The sequence below is a fragment of the Colobus angolensis genome, unplaced genomic scaffold, assembly GCF_000951035.1.
Source record: "Colobus angolensis palliatus isolate OR3802 unplaced genomic scaffold, Cang.pa_1.0 Scaffold304, whole genome shotgun sequence".
Taxonomy (NCBI): domain Eukaryota; kingdom Metazoa; phylum Chordata; class Mammalia; order Primates; family Cercopithecidae; genus Colobus; species Colobus angolensis.
Genome location: NW_012116311.1, coordinates 1,185,893 through 1,208,479, shown reverse-complemented (window position 1 = coordinate 1,208,479; position 22,587 = coordinate 1,185,893). Strand labels below are relative to the sequence as shown.

The 22,587-nt window shown below is 34.2% G+C and overlaps 1 protein-coding gene across 3 annotated transcripts in view; it reads right to left on the bottom strand.

Moving 5' to 3' along the window:
- Positions 1-22,587, bottom strand: part of BCKDHB (branched chain keto acid dehydrogenase E1, beta polypeptide) — a 250,327-nt gene that overhangs the window by 73,090 nt on the left and 154,650 nt on the right. For all 3 annotated transcript variants that reach the window (XM_011950278.1, XM_011950279.1, XM_011950280.1), the window contains exon 9: positions 5,825-5,911. In XM_011950278.1, the coding sequence (XP_011805668.1) occupies positions 5,825-5,911 (87 nt within the window). The remainder of the gene's footprint in view (positions 1-5,824; positions 5,912-22,587) is intronic.

The following is a 22,587-nucleotide window of genomic DNA, read 5'->3' as shown; positions in this document are numbered from 1 at the left end:
ACTAGCAAATAACCATGTGTATATGCCTATCTTTTCTCATTGTTTCACATTCAAATTTTTCCAGATAAATAATTTTATTACGTAAATTTTTTATCTCTATCAAAATAAGCATAATGTTGGAATTTTGGGTCTAAAGCTCAACAGTAGGTCAAATCTTAAAAGTTTCAAATTTGAAGGTTTCATGAGTAACTGTGCAAGTGGTTGAGACATCCCAGGAAAGAATAGGGAAAGACACTTTGGGAGGTCAAGGTGGGTGGATCACAAGGTCACGAGTTCAAGACCAGCCTGGCCAAGATGGTGAAACCCCGTCTCTACTAAAAATACAAAAATTAACTTGACATGTGGCAGGTGCCTGTAATCCCAGCTACTCAGGAGGCTGAGGCAGGGAATTGCTTGAATCCGGGAGGCGGAGGTTGCAGTGAGTCGAGATCGCGCCACTGCACTCCAGCCTGGGCGACCGACAGAGACTCCATCTCAAAAAAAAGAATGGAGAAAGGGTTGATGGTGGAAGCTTGGCTACATTTACAAGCAAAGGAGAAGATGACATGGAAGGAGACCAGGTGTGGTTAGGGCAAGGCGAAGAACCAACAGAGTATAACATGGATTTAACTACAAACAGTGAAGAAGCAGCCCAATCCACAATATCTTCCCCGAGTGATTTAGACTTTGGTTCCTATCTGTGGTCACAGAAGCTGTTTACAGAATACCAAACAGGCTTCAGAAAGAAACTGCAGTTTTAAAATGCCATCCTATATCCAAACACTCCACATTAAACTGTTCTTCTGATGCTCTGGCTTCATCTTTTAGTATAGAAGTGTACTTCTGATTGTTTTATTTGTTGCTATTAGGAAAGGTTTTGTATCACTGATAAATTTTTTGTTAATTGAGATTATAAAATTGCAGTAAACTACTCATCAAATTACTAATCTGTTTTCTTTGATGACAATTTATCAGCATGGCAATTTTAATTAAACATGTTTTCCACAATGGTAAAAATTCAAGACCATATAGGACCTTTCTCCGTCTTTTCAGATTGATATCTTCAAACAGAGTGCTTGGAAATTTAGTAGTAATAAGTTTGTAAGAAAAAATCCTTCTCCATAAACTATTCTAACATGAAACACTGAGAAAAGCAAAAATTCCTTTAACTTGAAAGTTATTGAAACTTTTCTTTTACATAATGATTTGAGTAGGCCCTATAAAAATCCTTTGAAAGTGTTAGAATCTAATAATCTTAAAAAATACACGTGTGGTATTCACAATTTCTGAGTTCTGATGCTAAGAGAAGAGACCGCACAGAAAGGATGTAACAATGGTATGGAAACTTACCATCCTCTCCAATTGGACTCTTTATTGCAGACTTATTGCTTCCATGTGATTTAAAAAAAAAAAAAAAAAAAAAAAACACTCGAATCTTTAAGCCAACCACATCCCTAAAATTTTTGGCACTCTTTTTAAGCACTGAATCCAAAGCAGGAGAAAAAAACAGTAACTTTTTTAAAAAATTATCATACAACTCTTATCAGACTCAGGATTTGTTTTTTCATTATGGAAGTGTGTTGGAAATTAATAATAAAGGCTGATTTGCAATTCTTAAAAAAATTTACTCTATTTAAACCAGCCAAAATGTCATAAATTATTTGGTCTTAATATTTAAATAAATAATAGCTATACTGAACATTACATTCTAGAATATATAATTTGGGGGATATTAAAATGGATGAGGTTAATACTTTTGTACACTAAAGGCTTTCTTAAAAAAAATCTGTGGTTACATAAAGCTGAAGAATATAAGCAGCAAATAAAATTAATTCATATAATTTTCTGAAACAATAAAATCTTTGCTTAAAATACACAATAAAAAGAACAATGAATTAGTTAAACTCTATAGTCATTGCACTTTTCCACAAATTAGGGTGCACAATTCATGACTCCCTAAAAGAAGCATTTTAAATTACAGTATGTGTCAAGTAAAAGAAAAGAATGAAAAGGTTCCCATACCCTAAAGTGAGAACAGATGGGAATGTAAGATTAGATAAGAAGAGAGAGTGAAGCTTTAGATGACTGACCAAGAAATCTTCCCCAGAGCGGGGCCAAATATACCAGACCTCAGTTTGTTCTGCTTTCCAGTTAATTTCCAAATTAAATCCAATAGAAATATAAAGCACTTGGTAGATTAGATGCACTGTTTTTATTTTTATAATCATTTATTTCTATCTCTATATATAAGTTTTATGAAGAAACTTTAAATAAATAAGTGTAAAAAATATGTCTAATCAATATAAAGTAGTCTTCTGATCACTTCTGTGAGTTTACCATTATTTCAAATTAAGACTGTTAACAATAAATTTCTGTAAAATGGTAAAATAAATAGGCTTACAAAAAAAGTAGCAGTCATGAAACAAATCTAAGATGTGGGCACTGAATTCCTTGCACAATGAAAGAGTCATCTGCCATAAACTAGAGTTTTGTAAATAAATTATGACTCTATCTTATATTTATTATTTTCATATTTGATCTGTACACTAAAATAAGCTTTAAACAGTAACGCCAATACTACTTCTTATAAAGAAGGTTCTTTTATTTGATATTTAATTTTATATAGCATAATACAATTTTTCTATCTAAAAATACCAATTATAAACTTAATACTCTCCACAGTGCTGTATTCTCTTCAATATTTTTTATTTTAATCTAGGTAGTAACTTAAACTTTGAATAAAACAGCATAGTTCATATTTTCAGGTGTTTTCAGATTTTAATGTATATGAAAACAAGAATGTTACTATTAATATCCATTCTCTTAAAATACTTCAAAAGCAATTTTGTAGGATTAACCATGAGCTTTTAAAAAGCTACAGATATCCTCTATCAAAAATCACCTGTGGAGCAAACTTTTTTTTCATTTGCTTTGACATAAAACTTGCATTTGTTGAAACAACAATAACTTCATATTTTAATCAAAAGTACTCAGATTTATACATCATTCTCATCCACGATTTAAAACATCTTTTCCAAGACAACAATGAAAAAGTCGTCCGTGTACATTTTCTCTCCCGTCCCAGAAAGTTGGCTTTCAATATCTTAACCCTGTTTTATCTTTTTTAACCTTACAAAATATATCCCAAAAAAGAAATAGAGAAATATGAATCATGCTAAGTGGTTAAAGCAATTGTACCTCAAACTTAGGTGATTTCAGTTTAAACAACCCAAGGCACTGGTAATTTGATACAGGTTTCACTTATAACATGGAACAAGGCTCTCCATAGAGAGGAAGCTCAATACAGCATATTGCATAGTTGAACATCTGCATGAAAGATTTACTGAAAAGTATATTTTATTACGCAGATTACTCAAAGTTATATGGAAAAATTATCAATGAAAAAGAAAAAAAAATTTCAAGTGTCCAGTTTTTTTTCTAATCTTCATCATTAGATAAAAGCTGTAAGAGGCAAACATTTAGAGATATCATGCTCATTAAACTTTACTAAAATTCATCTTCTACACTTTCAATTTGTGCAAATAAAATCTGAATTAAGCAAAAACACTGTGTACATTTCAAATTTCTCATATTAATAAATCCAAACTCAAATTACCCAAAATATTAAATATAATTCTTCCATCAAATATTACACTATTGTCTTAAGTCATTCTGCAGTTTGCTGGTGAATAATTTTACCATGAACAACAGAACATTTTATAAGGGGTCGAAAACTTCTATTATCATCCTCATGGAAGGCAGGGGATTTTGAATAAAGAGTGCATGTGCACACACTTAACATTTATTCAAGACTCCTGTCTAATCCCAGATATTCCACTGTCTTTATAAAATGAGTAAGTCACAAACACTAGGGATGACACTCATCTGTAAAAAGAATACAGTTGGTTTAGATCAATATTTCTCAGTCTGTAGACTACGGACACCTGAGGATCTATGAACACATTCCTGGGAGTCTGAGAGAGTTACAAGATGTTTTGTTTTGGTGTTTTCATATTATTATATAAATATGATTATATTCTGATAATCTCACTGACAAGTTTTGCAACTGATTATTATCACATAATTTCAGGATCTTATTTTGATATTATGTTTATGATATTTTATGTTAGTTATAGTGACTACGTTTAATTCTTAATACACTATTTCTCAAACTGGGATTCACTAATGTATTCTTGGGGCCTGAGAGACATTTTTCCATTAACATGAAACCACATATTATTTAAGACCAAGAGACACCAGATTAGATTATCTTTCTAATTCCATTTCAGTCTAAAAAATGCTGTATTAAGTTGTAGTCTACCAATAACTTACAGAGATCAAATTTTAAAAGCACACTTAGAGAAAGTAAACTTCACAAGAGGAGTTATAGTATCTAATTCCAACTATGTTCTACTTGTTTTCCTTTTAATTTTATGCAAATGAAACTTTTGAGATATCAATAAGCAGTGAACAAAATATAACAAGGCTGTCAAAGTTTCAATTAGCAACAGCCACTATCCTTTCAAATGGTTTAGTAGTCTACATATTAACTGCAAGTCAGAAAATCCAGTGTCTTTTTCCAGTTTTGCCTCTGGCTTGAAATGATTGCCCTAAATACACAATAAATACTAGATACTCATGTTATATAATAATAATCAGTATGTTTTACATTTTAATCGATATAGTAACTAGGAAAACAACAAATCTACAAAACTCAAATATTTGCTTTTCTTATTATCAGTGACTATATATAAATTGTAAAAATAATTTTGTTTTTGACTATAATTATGGATTACTTTGATCTAGTTTTTAAAACATTTATGTTTAAATTGGGTTCATCTAATTTACAAATACTTGTAATTTTGCAATTAGCACCTAAGATATTTTATTGGCAAAAATCATTGTTTACTGATTAAACATCGAAAACTAAAAACTTACCAATATCCACACATCATAATTCTATAATATAGTAGTAAGCCATATACTCTTAAAGGAATTTGCTATTCGTGTATCTTAATAATTAAAACACCTTCACACCAGTAAAGAGAAGTAAAGTGTTTCCAAACTGCGAAGATATTCTGAATTTAAAATACATGTACCTTCCATTTCAAATATGGCCACTTAATTTTCAATTTAAAAATTAGGAAGAATGAAATTACCTTAAATTATCTTATACATGTCTATGATATAAATTTGAATACAGGTTTTAGGTAAAACTTGCCAGAAAGAGGTGTATAAAATTTTTTCCTGATATGCGGCATCTTAATGAGCATTTTTTTAAAAAAAGATAAGTTTTTAAACAATTACTACAGCATTTCCAATACCAGAGCATAATTTGAATAACTAAAATAAATAATTTTTTAAATTACTTATTAACTTTAAATTATTGACTTTTGAGAGATTCATTTTTAGAATGTGAAGGCTGTGAAAAATCTAAGATCAATTTCACAATCAACCAATCCCATAACAACCTCAAGTCATATAAACAGGGAATGGGAACAGATACAAATTAAAAAGATTTTTCTTTTTCTGTTAACCTAGCAAATACAAGCAAAGTTAATTTAGAAGACTCATTCCAAACTTTCTTCCCATAAAAAAATTTTTCAGCTTTTACTATTTTAAGATATCTGTTCTAGAAGATTAATTAGACCATTAACTAACAAACTGAAAATGTGGTCGGAACAAAAAATGAAAAAAAAAATTTACTTATCACAGTATATGAAAGCAGGCACCATATTTCCATAAAGTGTATGCTTTCATATACTGTGATAAGTAATTTATTTTCTTCTGGAATTGGCATATGCAATTGCACAAGCATTGAAATCAGTTCCAAGAATTACCCTACCTGAACTGTGGAGCTGATTTCCGATGCAAAGCCGCCTGTCAAGGGAGCCTCGTGACTGATTAGCAGTCGCCCAGTTTTGATCACAGACTGAAAGAGAAAAGGAAAACTTGATGTTAAAAACAATATCTATTTTATGTATATGATAGTAGTTTTAATTCAGTAATAAAAGTAAATTATATACATTCAATAAAGAGTGTAAAAATCAGTAATTAAATTTTATGCCAATAAGTTACAATTCGCTTCTGACAGGTCATCTGATTTTTGTACTGTAAAAATTTTTTCAATATGGTTTATAATCCCAGTAGAAAAGAAAAATGAGATTTGTAATTCTATATATGCAATTAAAAATGCATACCCATTATTGTAAGATACGTTTGTGTTATAAACTGAATTGCTGTATTTCATATTTCAATGTCAATATTTTTCTTCATGTTAAAGAGTGAAAATTTTTTTTATTCATTTTGGGGCATGTTTGCTATAAATAACAATAACCTTAAGAAATACTGTTTTATGGAAAAGTACAACACAAAAATAGTATGTGAAAGCTATAGCAAAGGAAAAATTTGGCAGTAAGAAATATCTGCAAAAGTAAATCCCCTCCGTTAATGTGCTCTAAAATCTGGTTGATGATCACACTCTATTTTAAGGGTAAAATGTCATAAACAATTAAATTAGTATGTATTCTCAATAGTTGTTCAATGTGGTTGTCCACACTGTGCATGATATACTCTGTACAATATTAAATAAAAAAAGTATAGCAATGATATCATAGCAGGATGCCAGCTGTGCTGGCAGGTAAAAACTATTAAAATCAACAGCAGGTTATTGCTTAAAATATGTTGAAAAATTATCATAGTACCAAAGAGAAATGGCAGTTTTGTCTTTAGATTTCTAACAATTTAAGATCACCTTTAATAAAATGTTACTATTTCATAAATATAAAATGAAATCTTTCAAGCAAAAATATGTATTGAAATAAAAGATTTCATTCATTCTAGGCAATTATAGTTCAGAATTTACAAAGTATGCAGCAGTTTCAGCTAGCATATGTTAAACCCCAAGATATGGCCAATAGCCATGACAAAAATAAGTTACCATATCTACTAGGTAAATAGTGACTGAAGAACATAAAATTTCATGAACACCTTAATGAACACCACACACACTCCAGTGAAATGCTAACCTTAGGATATTTGTATTTGGCTTTCTATGACTGTGATTGATTATGCCATTTGTAAGAGTCACAAATTAAATTTCAACGTACAAAAATATAAAAAGACAAAAATATTCCACAATCACAAAATAACATATGTATTTTCAAAGTGTTTTCTAAAAGATGTCCTAACTTTAAGAATAAACAATGAAAAGAAAAAAAAAAGATTTGACAATCAGATCATTCTTTTTTTTTTTTTTTTTTTTGAGATAGAGTCTCACTCTGTTGTTCAGGCTGGACTGCCGTGGCACCATGTCGGCTCACTGCAACCTCTGAATCAGACCATTTCAGAATTCGCCCAACATAAAAGTGTCTAAGGATGACAGCCCAAATCCATCCAAGCTATCTGGCACATCTTAAATTTTGAGCAGCTAGAAATTAGAAACTTCTATAAAAATGTTGTTACCCTAAAACCCTACACAACCAAATCGGTCCTTTTTGTCTGAGATCAGGCCTATCCAAAATCAAATGACAACCTTTAGAATAATCCCTGAAAGTAAACAAGCAACCAGGGCAGGTGGCCTATGTATCCTATAGCCTACGCAGACAGCCACAGAGTACAGCGGTGAAATCAAGCACAGATGACCAAGGACAAAAGCTTCCAACCTTTGAGGTTGATTCAACATGATTTGTAAGTAGATAAAATTTGGAGCCCTACTGAGTGCTCCTCAGCAGAGCAATGACTAAATAGATCAATATGCATCAACACAGTAGAGTAATACGCAGCCATGAAAAAGACTCAGGACATGTAAAGAAACCCATGACAAATTAACTGGCAAAATGAGCAAATTGTAGGACAATATAATCTTATATTTTGTGAAAAACAACCATCACAGCAGTGAACACACCAAGCAACATATCTTTTCAACAAGTACATCTAGCCAACATGTATAAACAGTCCAGAAACCTTCATTCCAAAATATCAAAAATTGTTTTTCCTGAGCAATGCCAGTGAAGGAAATGTAGAAAAGAGACTTTTACTTTTTGCTTTATGCATGTTTAGATCACTGACAGTATTCTAGTAAGTCTAAAATAAATAAAAATAAAGGGAAAGCCCTTGAATTAGTGCCAAAGATTTAAAAATACATGTTATTTTGTAGTTATCATCTTTTCAAAAAACATAATAATGTTTTTGTGATATCTTAGAACTAGCTTCAGAAGCAAGTGAATCCCGAGATCCAAACTCCAGCAGCAAACAGGCACACTAACAACGCAGGGAGCCAGTCTTCCCATCCCACTCTGTGTGATCTGCCCCAGGTCAGGACCATATCCAGCTCATCACTTGGCCCTCAAAGCCGTGAGATACTCGACAAAATGAGCAATAAACTATTGGCATCAGACAAGTTCAAGTTCTTCAACACCTCTGCATGTGCATTACAAAAATTGTGTGTTCTCAGGCGAGGAGTTATGCTGACAGATATGGAAATAATTCCAGAAATTTCTAAAACACCAAGAACTAGAGGAAAAATACAATAAAAGTAATCACACTTTAAGTTTGTGGAAATTGCCACTTGTCTACAAACAAGTGGAACAAAAATAGTGTAGCAAGAAGAGAGGAGCCAGAAGTAACAATCACAATCATAAACAATGATTGTCACAAAAATTGCTATGTGCTAGGCTCTGAGCTGAGTATTTTACATTCAATTACTTCACTGAATTTGGAAAGCACTTCAGATTCATTTTTGCTTCTTAAAAATCATTGCCAATGTCTAAAAGTATTAAAATATATTATGTCAAAATTCTGAAAATGCAAAAATTTAGAAGACTGATACTTTCAGACACATTCAATTAGCATATATTGAATTGTCTGAAAATAGTTCAATCATTTTGTGAGGTGTAGTAGAAATTTGTTATATGCTTTTTATCATTCACAATTTTAATTTGATAAAATTACTGAAGATTGCTTTTCTATACTGCTTTGGAAATTATTAACACTGTTAGTATAGCGAAAATGAGATCTTTATAAATCTACAAAACAAGAGAATGTTACTCTTTCTATTCTTTCTATTTTAATTAGATATTCTGATGAAAGTACATATTTTTGTCTCCTTTAGCAGGCTTTTAAAGCTCACATATCTAGGCAAAATAATATGTAACTGTCAAGAAATTCTCCTAACCACATTTAGCATTTTGATGTACTTAGTAAAAATTAATAAAGTATATTTCAGTGGAGATAGTCATTAACCTTTTTAAGATAAATAATTGTAAATACAATACTAATAATTATTTTAAAAATATTTTCTTCCAAAGAAAATAAATTTTAAAGTTTTTAAATTTTCTTCTGAGATAAATTCATTTCATCACTTGAAACAAATTAAAAGTGTTTAAACAACTTTTAGGGGTGAAAGCTGAACCTATCAAAGCCAGGAAAGATCACGTAAGGCTGGATTTGCAAGTATCTACTTCTCCAACTTTTTACCACTAAGTACTGTTCCTGGATTCCAGCCTATGGCAGATGGAGCACCAATGAGTTATGGGTGACAAATGGCATCAGAGAGAGCTAAGCCAATTAAAGATCAGGACTCTGAATAACTCAGGACACTCCTTGTCCTCTGCTACAAAACAAAAGGACTTTGTTCCCTGCAAAGGAACAAAAGATTTGTTCTAAAAGATTTGTCAAAAAAGCATTAAAAACAGTCCTGAAAGACTCGCGGTTTTCTCACCACTTCAGTCATTCCATCCAACAGAGCATTAGTGCCATACTATCACAATAGGAGCAATCAGAATCCCAACCCTGCACACATGGCATTGCTAAAGGCAATCCCTGTTCTGCTGCAACCCTGAACTTGTTTCTTGTTTGGCCACTCCATGACTTTTCCCCATTATCCATATTCTTTCTACCCAAACATCTTTATGAATGGCCATAAATTAACCTATGCAGAATGTCTAGCACAGTGCTCTGAACATTGTAGACACTCAAGAAAAGTTAATTAGATAAAAACTCTATTAAAACAAATTGTTTAACTTGATTATGCATGTCCTCTATTAATTTATTTATGCTATTGCATTCTTGGCACAATCCATTTTTAAGGTAGTTCAGAAGTATATACTTGACCACATCCCAGAACAATTTAATTATGAAGTAGCAGGCTCCAAATTGATGATATTTTAATGTAGTTTTAACAATAAGATATTTGTGGTAATAAGACAGCTGCTAAGTTATACTCGGTTAAAATGATTGCACAGACTTTGGCTGCCAAAACATTAGACATATGTTTTAGTGTACATAACCTTTAAAGATTTTAACACAGTCCAACCAGGAAAACTGTTAAGTTGTCATTCTAGGAGAACTGATACAGATAGGCAAACCATAAAACTTCCATATGCCTAAAAGTACAACATTGACATTTGAAAAGCAAAACATTTACCATCCATCTATATTTTTTATTTTATTTTTTCCTCAAAATCTATAGCAAGATTGTTCCCATACAGACAATTCAACCTTACCTACACCAAGTACAGCAGCCTATTCTGTCTGCTGATAAGGTAAAAAAAAAAAAAAAAGCAATATTTTGAATAGGCAACTTATAGCCCTTTTAATATTTTCCATCTGAATATAAAGCTAATTGAAAGCAAAAGAAACACCAAAGCTGGTCTGTATCAGTTCCTTCTGAAATCAAGAGAACCTCATATATGTAATGCAAACATGTAAGTACAACTAATGGTAAAATCATAGCACACATACTTCGTTAATCAAGAACATATTATTTATACAATTTAGAATCATTAAGGATAGGATTTTGATGAACTTCAAATATCAATGCAAATAAATTGGACACATTTTTTGAGATGTTTTCTTGTTTTGTAGCCAAGTGCATGTAACAAGTTAGCCAGAAAAACCTCACAATTAATCACAGGTTAACAAATGTATTAACATATGCCTAGTCATTTGTTAATCAGCATGACCTCCTCCACACATGACTGGCTGATATTCCACTGGAGAAATGTCAATGCTAAACAACAATAAAAAAACAGTCCTGAGCTTCAGAGAAAGTCCTGAAAACTCCATTTTGGCTAAGATGTTAGTGAGGGGGTTACGCATATTTTAATACTGTAGGAAAGTGTAAACCAAGAAAAACTAAATTGTCAGGGCTTTACCACCCATGTGGAAAAAGTACAAAAAGGAACAAGCAGAGCACAAAGACAATTGCATAAAGAGCTGAAAAATAAGCAAAAAAATGTTGACAAAGAAATAAAACATTCGGGAAATTTTTGTACATCCTCACTGGTTCTTTTCTTCCTCAATGATTTGTATAATCAGAACTGAAATACTGAGGAACCTAAGAAATCTGCTTTTGCAAAATTAAAAGTAGACACTTTCTGAAAGCTACTTCAAAATATTTCAGATAAACATGTTCCTGTCAGTCAATCAACCTTACCTTTCCAACTTGCTTTCTAATAGTCCCTCTATGCTCCAGGCATGTCAGTCCCCTCACAACTCTGTGAATGTGATCGATAGTTTTCCGCCTCAGACTTCCTTTTCCACATTGGCAGACATTCTATCCCTCCCTCAAGACCCATCTCACACAGCCCTTTCTCCCTGGTCCCCCCAACCAGCTGGGCTTTCCCTTATATCAAACCCCATAGTACCCTTGCTTCTTTTTCCTGTCAGATTGTTTATGTACTAGTGACCATTTCCCAGTAGAATTTCAGGGAGCTGACAATGCAAAATATTATATGAAACCTAAAACCAGGTTACAAGAGCAAGAATCAAGTACAGTAATAAGGTGAAGGCAGCATACACTGCTGTACCTCTCTCTCTTAGGAAGACACACAATTTACCTCATAGTACAGCACTGTATAGACATGTCTGACTAATCCTCCAATCTTACTCTAAATTACAAGTTTGAAGACAGAAACTCTTACTTATAATGCCTACTGCAGAACACAGCACATGGCAAATAGATATTACATTGAGCAAATTGTGCTGTTTATATATTAGTAAAAGATAAACAGCTTAAAAAAGGACCTAAGTATCTTTGTTTCTTTGTTTTGAGGAATTTTTTTTCATGGGGTGGGGTGGTGGTCTCTATATTATCTCCTTCAGCACTCCAAATCATTCAAGAGCATGAAATTCAGAACTATAAAATATTCTGTACCTAACTAGAATACCTAATACATTGTATATGTGGCTGCTCAATAAATGTTGCTTATATTGATCCCCCAAAAAGCACACAGACATAGTAATTTACATGAATAACTCTTCAAGCCTGGAAGTTTCCAATGCCTTTCAAATCTTAGAGGGGACTAGTAACGTTATTCGGATGCTGAAAGAGAAGTCCTAAAACCTAAGCTCTAATCTTTCTAATCGTAATAGAGGACTACCCTGGGCCAGCTCTCTCCACCTATTTTTTCCTACTCCAAACTCGTTTTAGAATAAGGAGTTCGCAGTACAATAAATACATGCTTCTGTGTACCTTTTTAAACATGCATGATGGTAACAAATACACCAACACTGAGTTGGTACTGAACACAAGTTTCCCGTTCCTATTGAAAAAAGGTCACCATGGTAGCAAAGGTACTGTACTGGACTAGTGGACATTTATCAGAGATGTAGTTAAACATGGGCAAATAGTAAATAAATGCTTTCAAAGTTTTTTGCCCCATCTCCCTGTCAGCTTAAACATCAAACAAAGCATAGCCAACTGTAGGTAGCAACATAATTATTTCTGCCAAAACAATATTTCAAAGATTGAAGTAGCTGCTTGTCAGGTTGTTTTTGTATCTTCACTCTTACTTATCAGCTTTTAAAAACATTTTCATAAACTTATATCTTATCTCCAGCTCAACTCAATCTGTTTCTCTGAAGAAAAGAAATTGTAACATGTGATTTGGCTATTAATACTGTTGACTTCCATGCCACAGAATTTTAGAAAACTGTTGAAAAGGACTACTGAAAAGCCAAGTTGTACTTTTGAAACACAATCAGGGTGCTGCATCTTCTACACCTTCTATCCATACAAGACCCTTCCTGGCTCTTCCAGGCTTTTTCTTTGGAGTTGGCAATGGCAGGAGGCATTTGGAAGTACCACATAACTAAAGCCTTACTGTAAATATGCTTATGCTCTTCTAATAAATAAAAAAGAGAGAGTTCAAGAGCTACTGCACAGTATTTGGCAAATTTAGAACCTGACCCAACCACAAAGACTATTGTCAGTATCATTCCACTATATTTACCATTCATTCATTCCAGCAGTTTACCTTCATTCAAGTGATTACTTTCTTACCATGGTGTCAATGCGTATTATACTGCTCCAAGTTTAGCATTCAGCTTATAATTACAAACTGACTGAAAAATTCCATAGATAGTTTCGTTTTCCCATTTTAATCATTTTTAATTGTACAGTTCTGTGGCATTAAGTACATTCATGTTATTACACAACCATCATGACCATCCATCTCTAGTCCTTATCCATCTTCCCTAGCAAAACTCTGTAGCCACTAAACAATAACTCCTCATTCCCTCTTCCTCCAAGCCCTTGGTGTCATTCTACTTTCTGTCTCTATGAATCTGACTGGTTTAGAAACCTTATATAAATGGATTCATATAATATCTGCCATTTTGTGACTGCCTTATTTCACGTTGCATAATGTTTTCAAGGTTCATCTATGCTGTATCATGTGTCAAAATTTCCCTCCTTTGAAACTGAGTAATATCCCACTGTATGTATATATCGGATTTTGTTTATACATTCATCTATCGATGGATGCGTAAGTTCCTTTTACCTTTTGGCTACTGTGAGTACTGCTGCTATGAACATAGGTGTACAAATATCTGTTTGAGTCCCTGCTTTCACTTCTTATGTATGTATACCCAGAAGTGGAATTGCTGGGTCATGTCATAATTGTTTAATATTTTCAGAAACAGCCATACTGATTTCCACAGAGGCTACACCATTTTACATTACCACCAACAGTGCACAAGAGATGCAGAGATGCAATTACTCCACATCTGTGCCAACACTTATTTTCTGTAGTTTTGACAGTAGCCATCCCAATGGGAATGAGGTGGTATCTCATTGTGATTGTGATTTGTATTTCCCTAATAATTAGTGGTGTTGAGCAATTTTCAGGTGCTTAATGGCCATTGGCATATCTTTTTTGGAGAAATGTCTATCTGAGTCCTTTCTCCATTTTTGAATCCCCCTGTTTTATGGTTTGTTGTTGATGTAGTGTTTCAAAGGTACTTAATACATCTAATTTCTTAAACTGGCCCCGTTGAGGATTGGAAAGAAAATCTTTTCAGAATGTGATATTCCATATGGAAAAATATATAATCAAAGCTCAATTGTTTACCATGTCCTCTTTCCTTAAAAGGCATCACATTCTGTTTTCCTCACCATCCTCCATTCTGAAAGAGACACAGGGAAAAATTTTCCTAACATTATCAATGTCACACATCCTCTGCCAGACAGCTTATCCATGACAGCACTCCTCTCCTGAAAAATCTTCAATGGTAAATCAGCTAATCAGAATCTTAGAGATAACTTATACATGGTAACAGCACCTATAATTCACTGCTACAGAAATAAAGGAGACAAGTTACACACTAGAGAACCTCTGAGCCTCATAGCTTTGCTCCATATTGTGCTAGCAATTAGGAGATAAATAATGCCAACTAAGAAAATTTTGAACATTAGTACAAACCAGAAAATCACTTTCATCATCTTATTTGAGTATTACATGCAATCTCTCAATTAACTTTTAATGTTGTATAAATTCCAAAGGACATCAGTTCATATTAAAATAATTTCTTGAGCCATATGTGCTAATACTGCGGAAGCAAAGACGAGTTAACCCAGATACCTAAAGGGTTGTACTGTACGTTGCCACAATGCCCTAGGGCAAAGCATATCCAAGAAAGAAAGAATTTAAAGATTATTTTAAATAATAATAAGTAACAAGGAAAAGCATGATACTGGTATTAAAAATCAATTTATTTTTGTTAGAAACAAGTTTTTCTAGAATTTTAAATTTCAACTCCTTTGTTCTTTTCTAAAATAATATTGAAAAATGAATTTTTCTCTTCTTAAAACAACAATTACTAATATCCTCTGTTTTCAATTCATAAGTCTCCACTTGGCAAATTTTCTCAAGTGTTGACAACAGAGGGAAATACTATGTCTGGCCATCATAAGAGTTCCACAGGGTAGAAACTGACATCATCCCTTGTACTCCCAGCACACCGTGAATAAGAAGAAAGTGACCCTAACCAAAACCAAGATTGTCAGCCAGTTACATTTTACACTGCTGTTTTAAGCACGTATCAAGGGTATAATTTTCCCTGAAGCCAGCTGGTTGTCTACCAAGGTCATGCTTCCCTAAGGAATGATCAAAAGTATAAACACTGCTACACTTCTGTATCACCATGGATAAATGGTCCTATTTTCTAAAACCTGGTCCAATTCTGTTGGAATAAATGAATTTTTGGCCCATTACGAAACAAAAATTATGTGTAGTTCATAATACACGGGCAAGGCTAAAAATCTTTTGGGTTTTTGGGTATGACTCAAAAAAGTGCTGAAGTAAAACTCAAAGGATATTTCAGCACAAATTACACATATCTTTTTTAGTGTGTATAACTAAGATGGCACAGAGAGAAATAAAATATATAACTTACGTGCTTTCATTAAATCCAAGATCACAGGGTTTAAATTATGTATTTAAGTTATTAATGTGACAAGTGGATTCAGGAAAAGAATTCTTTAGCAGAAATAGTATTATTTGTCTGTAAAATATCCATTGATTATTTAATAGAGAAGGCAGGAATACAGAGGCACAGAAATTTATTGTGTTTTATTCATTTGTTTGTTTTGAGACAAGGTCTCGCTCTGTCACCCCCAATGGACAGCAGTGGCACAACAGAGGCACAGAAATCTTAAAGTCAAAAATTATATTATTGCTAATGGGGTATCAGTGAGAAGATAAAATAATAATAGTTCTCCAGAAATACAATTTAATATTTAAAAATCAATTTTTATCTAGATTTAAATCCTTTTGTTCAGGGAAAAAGCTCAGTAATTTTCTTTCCTCATAATGCATAAAAATATCAACAATCCATTCCTATTTGATTTACAATTCTTTATTCTGCAATGCTTTCATTGACACGGACTATAACAGTAACATGTTTCTGCCTATTATACCAGAAGAAGTGAGATTTACTTATAATAGCTTAGGTTATGAATGATAGTATTTTACTTTTTTGAGGAGTGATCCAAGATGATTTTGTGCTTGGCTTACTTTATCATAAAAAGTTGATCATTTTGCTATATTGTCTATGAATAAAATAACTAATTATTATAAAAAAGAAAACACCACTACTATACAAAGAAAATGTTCCATTGCCCTATTAATTTTTTTAAATAAGTTTAAAAATAAGGACAAAGTGGCATTTCACCCATTAATGTCACAAAGTAATTTAAATTTAAATTCTGACAAAGGTATATAGTTAAAATCTTCCTTACATTGCCACAGGCAATGTAAATTGGCATAAGTCTTTTGAGAAATATTTTGGGAATATATTTGTCAAAAGCTACTAAATGTTCAGATCCCTGAAATAAGGAATCTCAGTTCTGAGACTTGATTCTCAGAGGACTCCAAAAGATGTAAAATACTGGACTTCTGGTTTAAAATAGTCATACGTGTGTGCGTGTGTGTTTGTGTGTTACCAGGGTCAAAAAAATTCAGAAAAATTTAAGAAACAGTTTTAGAGCCAGGGTATCATATTAAATACCCAAATACCATATTTGGTCATGGCCAAATTCCACTTAAAAGGACAAAGCACTTTAGAAATACTGCCTTTAAATCCCTTCCACAGCTACAATAGGTTGCATACTGCTTCACTAATTTTGTTTCATCGGCCTAATCTCTGCAGGTCCTTCAGTGTATGACCCCTAGCTCAGTGGCAGAAAAACAAGTGTAAAGCTGGCCACATAGGAGAAGACCTTACCTGTACAACAGAGCTTCTACACCAGAGATCAAGCTGGGAACTGCATGCTCTACCCTTTGGGTGGAAATCTGAGGAGATTCTCCCAGCGAACAAATTGAGAGCAGAATCAAAGCGAACCCCACACTCTGGTTATGGGCAAATGAGCCTGTACAAACTGATACAGCCCTATTCAAAGATTAGTAAAGGAAGAAAACGTAGACTAAAGCTAATAGAGCCTACTAAAAAAAAAATGCTGAAAATTATCCTGATCACTCAAAGGAAAAGCAGGTCTCTAAGAATAATCTACTCAACATCCAGAAGAAAGTGTTAAGCAATCACTGCATACTCTCAACTGAAGAGCTAACCTTTAAGAAATAATAATAATAATTCTAGGGAGACAATAAGGCTGGGTAAGAAAGGATACAGAGAAAACATGAAAGCCTCACAAGCAAGCAAAAACCACACTGGTGAGAGTGGTGGATTCGTGTCTTATTATCGTGGTATCTTCCCCTACTGCCTACCACTGGCAGGGTGTGATGCTCCACATTCAGCAGACCTCAAAACTATTTGCTGAATGAACGAGTAGGGATAAACTAACCTCAGCTGCAAATGTCTGAAAACTACAGGGACAAGAAGAAAGCAGACAGGAAAGCAAGGTGAGTAACGAATTTTTCTTTCCCCCTCCTCTCCTGGCCACAGACTGGCAGCGAGCAGGCTTTCCCCTGGTTGTCTCCACCCCTTCTGATGGCCAAGGACCACTGCTGGAGAGCATGGACAGGCTTTCTTCCCATCCTTCCATTTGTCCTTTCCCAAAGTCCATTTGAGGCCTGCTATTGCCCGAATTGGAAATGAAGCCAAGAGTAACAAGAAGAAAGAGAAAGAAAAGGAGGTTCATCTTCCCAGTCTGACAACAACTTAAAGGATGCGGTACACAAATCACAGACTGCAAACAGCTTTCATTTAGCAAGAGTCATGAAACAAATATCTCCTGACCTCAAGAAGCAATGGGAACAACTAAGGCAATAAGCAGAAGAAGATGGTGTGGACTATCAGAGAACACAGTCTCTGACTTAGGGGGCCAAACTCATTTCCTTTTGATTCTTTTTTAATACTGTGAAGGCCAACCAAAACATGTCTCACCAGGCCAGATTCTGTCCAAGAGTTTGCAACCTATACTTTAAGGAAACATCTTTGGCAAAACCATCTTTTTTTTCTCCCAAATATCAAGATGCACTTTCTGTTATGTTATCTTTGCCCACAAAATTATACACCAAATTAGGCAGACTTCCATTCCGACCTTCCCAAATATTTTGTGGATATTTACCAGTATAAACATCCATTTTGAAGTAAAGTTGCATTTAGCAAAGCAGACCAAGTGGTTCAACAGAAAGAAATTTGAGCCATATCTTCACCACGTGTTTCTAAAACCCAGAAAAACAATGAACTATTCAAGATAATGTGTAAATTTAAGCGTTCAGTAGTCCTGCTATATGTTCCAAAATGACATCATAAGTGGACAATTACTGCATTTGGAATTTTAAATATGCAGGAAAAAGGATTCTATGGCTCTGAAGCTCTTCCCCATATTGTCCTTGGTGATGTACTGTACATCAGAAGCACTCCTGGTGCCCTTACCAGGAGCCCTCCAGTGTGTTTATATACTACTGAAAGAGTGAGAGTCTGTTTCCAGTTTCAAGAGACCCAATAATTTTTAGTCCCTCATAGGAGAAATCTTATACCAAGAACATCCGCAATAGATGAGATGCAGTTTTATCGACTAAAAGAAGTTTTACTAAGTTATCCAAAATATAGTTTTCTCAAAACATTACATAAAAGATAAATGGTAAGATTGTATTTTATTACCACAACACACACAACATTACCACCAGTTTTTACTAAAGTGCTTATTTTGGCCATCAGTATCGACAGTTGGGCCAGGCAACTAGCAGTGAGAGTGGTGTCTAGAACCACTATATCAACAGGTATGAAGAGGAAGTAAAAAAGCCACAACCGATGTTTTAAAGCAAAGGAAGAAAATAAAGGTGGTACTGTGAAAGTAACCAGGTTTAATTCGGGACCAATACAAAACAGGGACTGGAAAATCCAAAGACCTAAATGATGAGGATAAGACTAGGAAGTTCTTTTCATAGAGTCATGGTGTGGGGTTGGAGTTGTAGCTATTTATCTTCTCATCATCACTACTGTCATGGTACCAAAGGTTACCTACACCTCCACTTTCACTTGGCACATCTTAACTACATTCAAAAATAAAATTCAGATTTGGGTTCTGTGGTTTACTCATCATAAATTAATTTCTATTAAGCATATAAATTGGTGTTTTTGAATCTACTTTACAGTATCCCTTTAGTTCTGATGATGATTAATATCATTATTTCCAATAAATTAAAAGAAACATAATAGGGTATCATTATTCTTTTGGCTACCTCGAGTCCCAAATAACTTAAGAAATCATTTATAAATCTGTCTCAAAGAAAAATGACCATTTCTCACATCTACTATAAAATTGTATAACCTACAATTTGTGTAGTTGTATTTATAAATGCACCCTTTTCACACATTTTTACCTATACTATGTGAAGTTCATGTATTTTAAACCACAGCCTCAAATGTAACCAGGAAACCTCCATGAGGGTGGAATCTTGACAGAGCTTTCAATGTTATTGCTCCCTGGTCCTAAAACTTTATGATGCCAAAGTATATCACTTTACCCTGGGACAGCCAACTATAATTCTGAAATTGGAACACAACTGACTGCATGAATGACACTGAAACCATAATATCGTAGCTGGCCTGGAGCAGCAGCAAGCTGTTGATCAGTGAGCAAGACAGTGGGAAGGAAGGAATGGCTGAAGAAAGACATTCAAGACATAAGTCTCCAAATTCTCAATAAGCTGCAGCCATCAAAGAGTCCAATATCTAATCTGGAAAATGTCAAAGGTCAGGTTTTTTAACAAAATTAAGTGGGGAAATTATAAGGATATCTACACTGCCTTCAATACTGAACTGTTTCAGGACCACTTTTAGAAATCACAATATGATACCACTCCCCATGCCAGGACATCTTACAGCAATCGCCTCATATTGAGGAAAAAATATTTGCAAATAAAGTAGCAAACAGTAACTTGAGGCATAAGACTTAAACTACAGCTTGAAAGAAAGTACTGGGGAGGAGTTTGGAAGGAAATTATAACCCCAAGAGTTACAGTGTAAAGGTGAAAAATATAACTTATGTCTTCATGTTGTTACTTGAGCATCAGTTTTAGAATGTATGAATGTTGCTAAAATGGATGCTTTTTTTTCACTAACTCTCATCAAATAATACATCAAGGAATACATATACACACCTTGCCTTGTCTACTCCCCTCATCAGGATCAGTGCTTAGATAGTAGCCCCCAAATCAGCAACCTGGGGCTGGGAAAAGGCAGGTACTTACTCTCCCGGTGCTTGGGGGAGCCTTGGAGCCATCTGGGCATCCTGTCCTCTTGGGCTTCTCCCCTGATCCTTACTTTTTTTTTTGAGACGTAGTCTCGCTCTGTCGCCCAGGCTGGAGTGCAGTGGTGCGATCTCGGCTCACTGCAAGCTCCGCCTCCCGGGTTTACGCCATTCTCCTGCCTCAGCCTCCCGAGTAGCTGGGACTACAGGCGCCCGCCATCTCGCCCGGCTAGTTTTTTGTATTTTTTAGTAGAGACGGGGTTTCACCGTGTAGACCAGGATGGTCTCGATCTCCTGACCTCGTGATCCACCTGTCTCGGCCTCCCAAAGTGCTGGGATTACAGGCTTGAGCCACCGCGCCCGGCCTGATCCTTACTTTTAATCCCAATGCATCAGACCCAGTGTATGCTGATTTAGAATATTTTACTCAACAGGACTACAGGCCAGTGATGAAAAGATGTTTACAAGGTTGATGTTTTTTAAAGAAGAATACCAAAATTTTGTTGAATATGTTCTCTGGTACCTTCTAAACAGAAAAGGGAGTGTTTCAACCCATTGCCCCTTCAAACCCCTGAAAATGTGAATCTCTGACTCAGCTTGATGACTGTTTCTCCTCAGGCACCTGAACCATGAAAAGCTGACGAGGAACAGGTGAAAACAGAACCTGGCAATGATCTTTGAATGCTTCTGAACTTTTCAGCAGAAACAATGCCTTGTCAGTCACTGTGTTTTGTTTTGTTTTAAACAATACAGAAGCAGAATTCTATGATAAAAATCAATATGGCAGACATAACACAGAACCAGAACATTAAGTGGGAAACTTAGGATACATAGTACAGCATATTTAAAGGCAGAATTAAAATTCTTAAAATATGTATTATTCTTATATATAAACAATTCATGTCCTGATTTATAGATTTTATTTTATATATGTGTATATATGTGTGTACATATATTATATATATAATTATATATATATATTATATATATATTATATATAGATATATATTATATATATATATGTTGTGGTGGTTAATTTGAGATGTCAAATGGTTAAGTTGAGGTGTTAACTTGAAGATCTGTCCTTATTGAAGTCAGGCACCATCCAATCTGCTGGGAGTCCAAAGGAAAAAAGGAGAAAAGGTAAATGTGCCCCTCTATTTGCTGGGCTGGGATATATCCTTCCTCTCCCATCCTTGGGCAACAACTCTAGGCTCCAGCCCTTTGGACTCCAGGACTTACACCAGCACCACCTCCCTACCCATTCATCCTGGGTTCTCAGGGTAACACCATTGTCTTCTCTGGTTCTGAGGCCTTTGGACTTAGTCTGAGCCTCTCTACCAGCATCCCAGAATCTCCAGCTTACAGACAGCCTGTCGCAGGACTTCTCAGCCTCCATAAGCATATAAATGAACCCCTTAATAAATCCCTTCTCATTCATCTATCTATCTATCTATCTCCTTTGGATTTTGTCTCTCTGAAGAAGCCTAACACTAATATGTATTATCCCAAACAAGATACTTATACTGTTACATTATTTATTCATATGTATATTAATGATATATTCATATATATCTTTAAAGATATATATGAATTATATATCTTTAAAATATATGTATACATACACATATACAATATATAGTATCATATGTATAAGTGTACGTGTGTGTGTGTATATATATAGTGTGTGTGTATTCACAGAAAAAGAAAGATGAAGAGGACAGACAGACAGACATTAAAGACAAGAGAAAATAGGATTTTAAACCAAAAGTGGTGAATCAGCCCAATATCAGACTAGAAGCCTTATGACAGGACAGACTGTTTTTTCACTGCTGTGCTTCAGGGCATCAGTGCATAGCAGCTACTCGATAGACTAACTTGTTGAAAGGCTAAACATTATGATTTCTTCCCTTTTTAAAGAAGTCTCACATAAATAATATTAAAGACGCTGTAACTCCAGTGAGCAAATTTATTCTTAATAATGTGATATGGTATGTGTAAATAATGATAGAAAACTATAAAACTGCATCAGAAAACTACTAGATTTTAGAGTACAACCATAAGTATACAAATTTGAAAACATCCTTTCCTGTTGCTCAGTAATTGTCTAATTAGAAGTCTCTGTTTGGAACCTTATGTTGTGTTGCCATTTTTAAAAATACGTACTG